Source organism: Gekko japonicus, unplaced genomic scaffold (genome assembly GCF_001447785.1).
Source record: "Gekko japonicus isolate JY-2015 unplaced genomic scaffold, Gekko_japonicus_V1.1 scaffold1137, whole genome shotgun sequence".
NCBI classification, from domain to species: domain Eukaryota; kingdom Metazoa; phylum Chordata; class Lepidosauria; order Squamata; family Gekkonidae; genus Gekko; species Gekko japonicus.
The window spans coordinates 500,210-510,535 of NW_015175393.1; the positions used below are offsets into that span (position 1 = coordinate 500,210).

Here is a 10,326-nt window from a genome sequence, read left to right on the forward strand (position 1 = left end):
AATGCAGATGAGCGCTTGCAAGAAGATGGGGCACCATGGATTGATGACAACTATGGATTGATGACAACTATCTGCTGGTGGTCTTCTCCAAGGCAGGTGATCAAACACAGACACTATCGTTAGGCATACCTTCTGATGGAGCGCAGAGCAGCAATTCTTAGGTGCCCAAGACCCCAAAGCATTCTTGGTTCAAACAGAACGAGGAATTCAGCAGCACTTTCTCTTGCTGCTATCACTGCAGGAATTATACATGCTACTTGCATGGAAGCAAAATGAGAGATCATGTCGGGGAGTCAGTGCACCTAATTTGTAGAGGCACCCCTAGGAATGGAGAATCTTGAAATTTCTGGTGATGTGTTGCTTCTAGCGCTATGCCACATCAATGCCCCACCCCCTAAAAAGATACTCAGCTGAGGTCTGAACCCCATTGTGTCTCATTTAGACCAAGATGCTTCCAGCCGGCCCCTCGGACATGTCAGGAAAAAGCTGTTAAGAAACAGAAGCCAGCCTGTGTTTGGAAAGGTCAAGTTTTAATTGCTTTCATTGCCGGGTTATGTCATGAGTTACAAAGTAGCTAGAAAAAAAGGCATGAGTTCCTGGGACGGCTTTAGGTTTGCTTTAAAAAACATTCATATCAGTTACATAAATACATCTGGCACTGTATAGGAGTCCTCCGGACAACAGACCTTGTCAAAAAGCCATCCGGCAAATGTGTGATCCAATCCTGCTTCGAGCCCCCTCCTTATTAAAACGCTGCGTTCGGCCTATGCAAAAAAACCTCCGAACGAAAAGAACAAAGTCAGCGTGATAGGACACGACACAAGGCGTGTAGCAGCCGCTGCCTGTGACTCCTTCATTGCCAATTATTTCAGTTTTAATTGCTCACTGAGGCAACAGCCAACGCTAAACAAGCCTTGGTGAACACACAAATTCAGGAGAGTAAAAACATTGCTCAAATTCTTTGGACTACCTATGTAAAATTATGCTTAAGGACACGTTTTCTCTTTTAAAAAAAGAAAGAAGCTAACTGGATTATGCAGAGATGCAACTGAAACACACAAGAGGTCAGTCCACGGGTGCCTGTACAATGATAACTGCTCCAGCCTATAAAAATGTGAACTCCTGCAACCCGATCTCTATAAGTGCACCATGCAGTACACGTGAGTCAAGGGGAGGCCCAGTACATGATTGAAATGTCGTCTAACAGGAGCAGGGATTGTAAAAAGGAAAAAAACGAAACAAAAACAGAACATACTCGCCAAAGAGAACCAGGCCTCTGGCTCGGTTAATGCGTAAAAATTAGAATCCTATTGAAGTTATTCCCTGCAGGAGGCCTGTTCTGTCTCTGATAATGCCGCTGCATTGATCCTAAAAGGCCTTTACTCAGAAAGTGCTAAAGCTAAGAGGGTTACATCGCTTGAGACCAAAGTGCATGAACAGTTTGCTGTTTGGCTCCAACAAGACACTGCATGTGTGGATCTGAAGCTTCGCTAAGTTGCCTTTTGTGGCAAAGACCACAAAACCTTACAATACAAAAGGTACCTTCTTAAAATGCCAAGATGAAAAACACTCCTTCTGCCCCACCCCACCCCAAACATGCAGACGAATGGGTTATCTTTAGGTATATGTCTCAGCATGAAGCCCTAAATCCGTGTAGGTTTTTTTTTCTCTCTTTTATTATAAAAAGGACTAGCTCTGACAGAAGCGAATTGAAAATCATATCCACTATAAGGAAGTGAGAAAGGAAAGGGATTCATGTGGTTATGTAAACTCGTGATACGCTTTCTGAAGAGGATATGCGACAGGGAGCCAAGATGGAGGTGGAGGAACCGTCCGTTTATGTGAAGGTCAGCCCAGCTTCGTTGTAGACCTTGAAGACCTTCTCAATTGCATTGACATAGGCAGCTGTCCTCAGGTCCAGACCTAGATTGTACTTCATGGCAGTGCGCATGATTTGCTAGAGAACAGAAACACACACACACTAAAATTATCACTAAGCAGACAAGATATACTAAGCCTCTTCTTGCTCTGGGGCAAGGGATGCTCTGTCTTCTTGGTGCTGGGGGGGGGGCCAACAGTGGGAGGGCTTCTAGTGTCCTGGCCCCACTGGTGGACCTCCTGATGGCACCTGGTATTTTTGGCCACTGTGTGACAGAGTGTTGGACTAGATGGGCCCTTGGCCTGATCCAACATTGGCGTCTCTTATGTTCTTATGTTATGTTCTTTAGAAGACACACATGATTATGCTGAATTCTGACTTGGAGAAGCTGCTGAACGACACATTACGTATCAGAATTAGCTTGGGCTTTGTATTCATTTTATAAAATGCCTTGAGGTAGCCAGTAAAGTAGGACACTTCAGATTTGTTAAATCCAGTGGCCCTTGTCCTTCTGCAGTTCAAATGTCTAGGCTTTGGGACACTCAAATTCTGAAAGAGGTGTCAAGATCTACACCGGAGATGACAGTAAGTAAGTAAGTTTTATTCACGGTCATTGACTAGCACCTAGTACACCGATGGCATCTCTTGACAGAGCGTGCAGACTTCTTTCACTACGATGGTTACATAGAATTGCAGGTAGTAACTAGAAGCCTGGCATGCTCATAACCCCTAAACGGACACTTGAAAATTTTATTCCACACGCCCTGAACCACAACTGTGTTTATACAATACATACCCTGGCAGAACGCTCCATGGTGTAGGCCAATCCAGAATGAACAATGTCTTTTTCAGATGCACCCTGTATTGAAACACAGAGGGGAATCTCATAGAACCTTACAAGACACACAGGCTGTTGTGTGGCAGGACTCGCACTGAAAGGAACTGCGATCTGATGTCAGCCCATGTGTTCAATCATGTATTTAAATACCATTGTTTAAGGGACTGAACTTGTATACCTTGCTTGGTTTTTCTGTGTATTTTTTTTGTTTTGTTTACTGCAGGCTAGAAAAGGCAACTGGAAAAAAGGGAATTAAATGAACGGCTGATTATGGATTTCATAAATGCTTAGACTGCGAGCCAAACAGAAGCGGCATATATCATGCACCACTGCAGGACATTATGTTGGTAAGCATATGTGGTTTGCAGCAGAAATTTAGAACTTGTCATAATTACAGTCTCAAGTAAGAACTATAATCTAGTAAAATATACTACTCAGAACTACCTTACACTATCATTACATTGCTTGGTTCTATAAACAGCAAGGTATATTTAGATTCAGGTGGGTAGCTGTGTTGGTCTGAAGAAACAGAACATAGTTTGAGTCCAGTGGCACTTTTAAGACCAACGAAGATAATTCTGAAGAAGTGTGCTTGCACATGAAAGCTTATACCCAGAATTAAACTTTGTTGATCTTAAAGGTGCCACTGGACTCAAGGTATACTTATGTAAAGCTTTGTAGTCGCACACGGAAGTTTCTTTTTGTACTTAAGCAAAAAACTCTATAATTTCTCAGTTATGCAGATTTATGTATATTATGCTGGGCAAAATCTCTCAGATTACTTACAGATATCCTATCCTGGAATTCGGCAGTAGGCACAACTGGAATAGTTCCGCCGTGCTTCCCAAATTTTCTTTCCAAACTTTCTTGGACTGACACTGGAAGGAAAAGCAACAAATTCAGTTAACCTTGAAGAGAGCAACATTATTTTAGCTTTTTAAAGCCTTTAAACATACATTAGTTGTGATATTTATAGTACAAACCCTATCCACTTTAACTCAGAAATAAACTCCAGTGTATTCCACAGGATATGCCAGAAGTGTGCAGATTTACGCTCACTCAGAAGGCAGATCTCAGCAGAAGAAACCGACTCACACATTACTTAAAAATGTTTTCCATACTACAGATATAACCAATGCTCCCTCTAAGCTGTGGAGTCTTACGAGCAAAAATTCTACTTTGCGAGCTTCTGGCGTTAAAGTTGTGACTGAGCTGTTTGGCTGCTGCATAGTTTGCTCTGGAGCCCTCCTTCCTGAGCTAAGACACAAATGTGTGAGCTGGAGGCTAAAAAACTGTGAGCTGGCTCACACTGACTCAGCTTAGAGGGAACACTGGATGTAACTGCCCCTCCGTTGCCACAACTGTGGTGAAGCCAAATTCTTATGAGGCTCATAACTGAGAGCTGTTCTAGGTTTAAGTTATGAAGGTGCTCCCCTAATGCACTGCCAAAATAATGCACTGCCAAAATACATCTACTTCCACGAAGAACACTGACATGGCAAACTGCTTCCAGTTGCAACACAGTATAGGTACTTTTCTCCCTTTCTCACAATACAAGAACTCGTGGGCGCTCCATGAAATTGCTGAGTGGTCGGGTTAGAACGGATAAAAGGAAGGCCTTCTTCACCCAAAGAGTGATTAACACATCGAATTCACTGCCACAGGAGGTGGTGGCGGCTACAAGCAAGGACAGCTTCAAGAGGGAATTAGATAAGCATATGGAGCAGAGGTCCATCAGTGGCTATTAGCCACAAGGTATAGATAGGGACTCTGGGGCAAGTGATGCTCTGTCTTCTTGGTGCTTGGGGGGGGGGGTCACCAGTGGGAGGGCTTCTAGTGTCCTGGCCCCACTGGTGGACCTCCTGATGGCACCGGTATTTCTGGCCACTGTGTGATACAGAGTGTTGGACTGGATGGGCCTTTGGCCTGATCCAACATTGGCATCTCTTATGTTCTTAGAAGGCTACAATGCAAAGTAGGACAACTGCCTTCATCTAGCACAATTCCACTTGTACTGCCTATGATCCAAATCCATGTTTCTAATCACAAGAGCAAATTCCAGGAATGTAACAAACCTAACCAAAGAGGAGGCAGCCAAGTCGGAATTGACACAGGACTTCAGCTAACCTAACACCAAGGCTAACATGCATCTCAGCTTATTCGCTTCAGATTTTTTTCACCTGGCGATGGAGAAAACCATCACAGGAGAAGGTGGAACTTGAAAAACAGACGTTTGCTGTAGCAAATTGTTGTAGCTAATAACTTTCTGACGGAGAATGAAATTTCCATTCTTCAGGGTCAAATATTGCATTATTCCATGCGGGAATGCATTAGAAATAAGCCAAGAGAGAAAGTCTAGCTGTCAAGAGGCTAGATTACAAACCATCACAAGGAACTTAGAGCTCTCTCCAGATTTCACCTTAGCCTGGCAGCTTAAGAGATAATGTAGGTCAACAGAGTTTGGTGCATTTTCCCCAGATGAAGTGAAGAGGCTGTTCGACTTACTGAGCAAGTGGTAGTTCGAATCCCTTTCATATTTAAAGGTCAAGCGACCGTAGCTGACGTGGTTCAGGTTCTTCAGCCACTCGAAGTAAGACACTGTTACACCACCAGCATTTAAATACAGATCCTGTACGGAAACAAAATGTTTTGAAATTGAACTCACCTGTTCATGTGCCCTTATTGAACTTATTCATGTGCAAAGGATCCAAAACACTATTTAGTAGGGGGTTTTTTATACTGGCCAGAATAATGTTTGTCCTCTAGAAGTATGTTCCCATTTTAACAAGCACCTCTGGTGAAAATCACTGGCATGATATCAAGGGCGAGAGGAAGCACTAGAGATGTGAAGGCCCAGGAAAAAACTAGAAAAATTCGGGGAAAACCCAGGTTTTTTCCCTGAAGCCTCTTTGTTTTTTTCCGAAAAATTGGAAAAAGAAAACAAAAGAAAAAAAATTGATTATGGAACGTTTTATTTTAACATGATGAATACAATATTTTAAGACAAGGTGTTCAAATATTTTCCAAATCATTTCTAATATATATATATATATGGTATCAGATTGATCTAATTTCTGTGCACTGAGGACAAGCAAGTCCTAGGTTACAAATTGAACTCTCCAATGCAAGAACAAGATGCATTTCTTCCTTTAGGAGGTGCGATTGTCAGAAGAAAATAAAAAAGTTTCAGTTTTGTTTTTGCATGTGGGTGGGTATTCTGTTTGTAATAATTGTTTGGATACACTATATTTTTAATATGCTAGTTGTGATAATTTTTAATTAATTAATTAATTTTTAATTAATTTCATGCCAAGTAAAAATGTCCATAGTCATATTTTATGTTCCTAAAGTAACAGAATGACTTTCAATCTAGAAAAGACAAAATAAATGCTAATGTAGCATTTTTTCAATGTATCCGAAAATTTCCGTTTCCCCCGAAAAAAAACGGGTTTTTTCCCGAGCTTCAAAATTTCCAGAAATTTTACATCTCTAGGAAGCACATGCTTTTACAAGATTAGTGTACATAAGAGAGAACCTTACTGGAATAACCATGATATTCCGTTCCAAGAAAATTTTATCTGCTTCGGGAGTTGTGGGCCCATTAGCACCTTCAGCAATGATCTGAGAAGACAAAAAAATAAGAATGCTACAGCTCAGCAATGAAAAGTTTACATTCATGTTCCATAATTCCTCCGTGTTTACAGGACGGCATTCACAATTTAAGGTCCTATTGCCAAAAAGTTTTAATTTGTGTGTTCCTCTTACTTTCGCCTTGACTTTACGAGCATTGGCTTTTGTTAACTGCTTCTCGCTGGCGGCTGGGATGAGGATGTCACAGTCGGCTTCGAGGATGTGGCAGTCCAGGGCCTGTGCCTTGGGGTAGGTGAGAATGGATCCATGTTGCTGTTTCGACAGGAAAAAAGGCATTGTAATCCAGTAGGCATTGTAATACAACAGAGGCTTCTATTTAAGGCACATGCTTCTATGCCAAAGCTTCATATTCTTTCAACGCTTTAGTGGAAGAAGCTGCAGTTGCTGTCATAGCTTTCAAAATACAAGTCAAACATGCTACAAATCAAGAACATTCTGAATTATTTTAAGCTTTACCACTTTTCCTTTCAATCTTTTTAGCAGCACTGGGAAAGGACACCAGTGCCTGTATATCATCCTTTAAAAAAGGAAGTGTTCTTACATCGAAACTTTTGAGAGGCAAGATATTCAGGAGCAAAAGTTCAGGCTGTGCTCTGACAGAGGCTGAATATTAACCAGCAAGCATTGCTCACATTAATACCAGCAACGGTTTTCTTAAAGCATCAGGTGCTTGCATTCAAAATGCTCCTAACCAAAAAAATCTACAAGGTGGGAAGCCAGTAACAAGTTACCATCAATCAGTTTGCCCCTCTCCACCAAGATCACAGTCTTGCTCAAGTTCCATGAACTGCAACATACATTAAAATGATTTATTCTAATAGCCTTCCCGCTGGCAAGATTTTATGCACCGAAGCTGCACAACTCTGCAATAAAACGAATATTAAATATTAAAATCTGTTTTCCATACCAATTTGTAATCTTCCAACTCCTTTGGGTCAAGTCCATCGGGATTCCATATAGCACCATCCTTTTCCCCAATGGCCACACATTTTGCACCGTATCGATGCAGATACCGCATAGAATGCAGACCCACATTGCCAAATCCCTGTTTAAAAAAAGAGAAGGGAATTAAATTCAGCACAGCTGAAAAACTACTCCACGAGTAAACTTGAAGAGCTAAGATGCACAGGACTCATACTGGTTACAGTCACCTGAGCGGCTTGGCTTGTGGTATCCATGGCATGACACTCATCTGCATCTTTAACAAAAGGCCATCAGCTTCAGTATCACTCGCTTATGAATACAGCACGTTGCTTGGCTTTCGTCAAGTCAAAATTGAGAGCATTTCTATTCATGTTCCCAGTAGTTTGAAACACTAATCTAAGTACTTAAACTGGAGGAGGGGGGAAGCTGGATGTTGCCTGGCCCACCCGTGTTTACCACCTGCCCAAGATACAACCATCCCCCTGGAATGCCAGGCTCAACAGACAAGAGGCCAGGACATCAGATACTTGCCCAGGGTTGCCAGTTGGCTATCCTAGGTTAGAAAATTATGGAAGGATTCCAACTGCACAGGAAGCCTGATAAGTAACACATGGAATTCACTGCCACAGGAAGTGGTGGCGGCTATAAACATGGATGGCTTCAAAAGGGGATTAGATAAGCATATGGAGCAGAGGTCCATCAGTGGCTATTAGCCACAAGGTATAGATAGGGGCTCTGGGGCAAGTGATGCTCTGTCTTCTTGGTGCTGGGGGGGGGTCAACAGTGGGAGGGCTTCTAATGTCCTGGCCCCACTGGTGGACCTCCTGATGGCACCTGGTATTTCTGGCCACTGTGTGACAGAGTGTTGGACTGGATGAGCCTTTGGCCTGATCCAACATTGGCGTCTCTTATGTTCTTATGTAACCTCCCCTAATGTCAAACTCAATGTAGTGCTGGAATTAGGATCAAATAGAGAGAACGATGGCATTTTATAAACATGACTAGAAGAGCATACCTAGTTTCTGACCACAATCCTACACGAGAATATCTACATGTTATAGTTAACACTGCACTGGTGCAGTATGGAACTTAAGGAACTTTATAAGACATTCAAAATTAAAAGGTCCTCTTATTTCGGGACAGAGATGATGCCTTCATGTTTCCTTGATTACTTTTCTGGGGGTTTCTTGGTCCAAGGTTTCAGTTGGTTATTTAAATTTGGGCACATGCCCAGCCCATTTCAGCTCTTGTCAACACAAACATTCCAAACAGCGGCAGTGCTAGCTTCCCATTGCTTTCCCACAGGGTCAGTGCGGGTCTCGGCTCGATTAATTGGCCAATTACAACAGTTTGCAGACAGCTCCCTCATTATTATAATTATTGCAGCAACAACGGTCAACATTAAGTCCTGACACAGCCATGGCTCCAAATAGATCACTGTTATCTAAAAGCAACATCCTGGACATGACAGAAGCGTCACCTCGGTCATAGCAAGATTCAAAACCCGCTTGGGTGAACAGTGATTGTTCAGAAGTACACGTTTAGGTCAGCCTGACAACATGTTACTTTCTGCCTCATGAAGCCTGGAGTGTCCAGGAGCAGATGGCTCATCTTGGAATAGAATGGATTTTTTGTCAATTACGAGACAAGAGTTTGTGAAAGGTGCAAGCTGGCATTCCTACACGCCTCAAACAACTCAGGTCACATGCAATGTCTGAATTCCTGTCTCGGTTGCTGGGTGAACTTGGGCTATTCACACACACATAACACAGTCACACATGCAGTTGTTGTGAGGATAAAATGGAGAAGGGGAGAATGTTGCAAGCTGCATCGGGCCCCTACTGGGGACAGAAATAGGGTATAAATGAATAAAATAATTTGGTGAAACCAGGGCTCTTTTTGTAGAAAAAGCCCAGCAGGAACTCATTAGCATAATAGGTCACACCCAACAGCAGAAACTCATTAGCATATTAGGCCACCCCCCTGACAGCACAGCTCATTAGCACATTAGGCCGCAACCCCATGTTACCAGAAGTGTGGTTATCCAGCCACACCCACCTTTTGCTTCTTATTCTGTTTACCTTGTTTGTTGTCAAAACCCAGGGCCTTTTTTTGTAGCAGGATCTCCTTTGCATGTTAGGCCACACACCCCTAATGTAGCCAATCCTAATGAGTTTCTGCTGTTGGGTGTGGCCTATTATGCTAATGAGTTCCTGCTGGGTGTGGCCAACTTGGGAGCCAGCCAGAACTCCGTTCCTGTGCGTTCCTGCCCCAAAATAGCCCTGGGTGAAACCTTGATTTTACAGAGTGCTAGGAAGGTGTCCAAACCTTCTGTTCAAAATCCCTCAATTTCACCAGCTCACATGACTGAGAATTAAGAGCATTCAAGATGGTACTGCAGGCAGAAGGCTATCGAGATTTTTGTCTGGTGAGCATCAGTTAAGAACTTCTTCAAAGATAATCAGTAAAGCAAGATACACTTCCCATCCCACATGTGGCGGTTGTTCTACACTGAGTACCTGGATAGCAAATGTTTTATCTCCAAATCCTGGAGTCATTCCCAAGAGGCTCATATAGGATGCTTCATTAATGAAGTTCTCAATTCCATGGAAGACACCACGGCCTGTGGCAGATATACGTCCGTGGATGCCACCTTGGCTGATTGGCTTTCCAGTAACACAGGCATGGGCATTGATATCCTGCAAGATAATAAAGGAAGTTAAGAGTTTTCTGTAGAACATTTTGACAGACGCCCATGAATTTTAATAAGTTAAGGACCTGCCAAATGAATTTTAGCCCTACTAGAGGTAAGGAAATACCTAGATACCTCTTCAAACACCAGTTCAGTTCACTAACAATACGGTATTTCATTAATTAGAAAGCATTTCCCTATTAAGGTAAAATGCATTTAATTAATGATCAGAGGAATGATTACTAGAACAATGAACAACTGCCCCTTGGGAGGGAGTTACTGAACTTAATCTTGATATCACTTTTTAAAGCTTTTTTTAAAGTATATTTTCCATCAAAGTTC

General features: G+C 42.4%; 1 protein-coding gene across 1 annotated transcript in view; it reads right to left on the reverse strand.

Moving 5' to 3' along the window:
* Positions 1 to 1,010: 1,010 nt before the first annotated feature.
* The window catches only part of GLUD1 (glutamate dehydrogenase 1), a 43,649-nt gene continuing 34,333 nt past the window's right edge, over positions 1,011 to 10,326 (reverse strand). Inside the window, exons 6-13 of the mRNA XM_015425663.1 lie at positions 9,812 to 9,991; positions 7,276 to 7,413; positions 6,483 to 6,620; positions 6,258 to 6,338; positions 5,223 to 5,346; positions 3,504 to 3,595; positions 2,676 to 2,738; positions 1,011 to 1,957 (exon numbers count right to left, since the gene is read on the reverse strand). Of these exons, the coding sequence (XP_015281149.1) occupies positions 1,838 to 1,957; positions 2,676 to 2,738; positions 3,504 to 3,595; positions 5,223 to 5,346; positions 6,258 to 6,338; positions 6,483 to 6,620; positions 7,276 to 7,413; positions 9,812 to 9,991 (936 nt within the window). The 3' untranslated portion in view covers positions 1,011 to 1,837. The remainder of the gene's footprint in view (positions 1,958 to 2,675; positions 2,739 to 3,503; positions 3,596 to 5,222; positions 5,347 to 6,257; positions 6,339 to 6,482; positions 6,621 to 7,275; positions 7,414 to 9,811; positions 9,992 to 10,326) is intronic.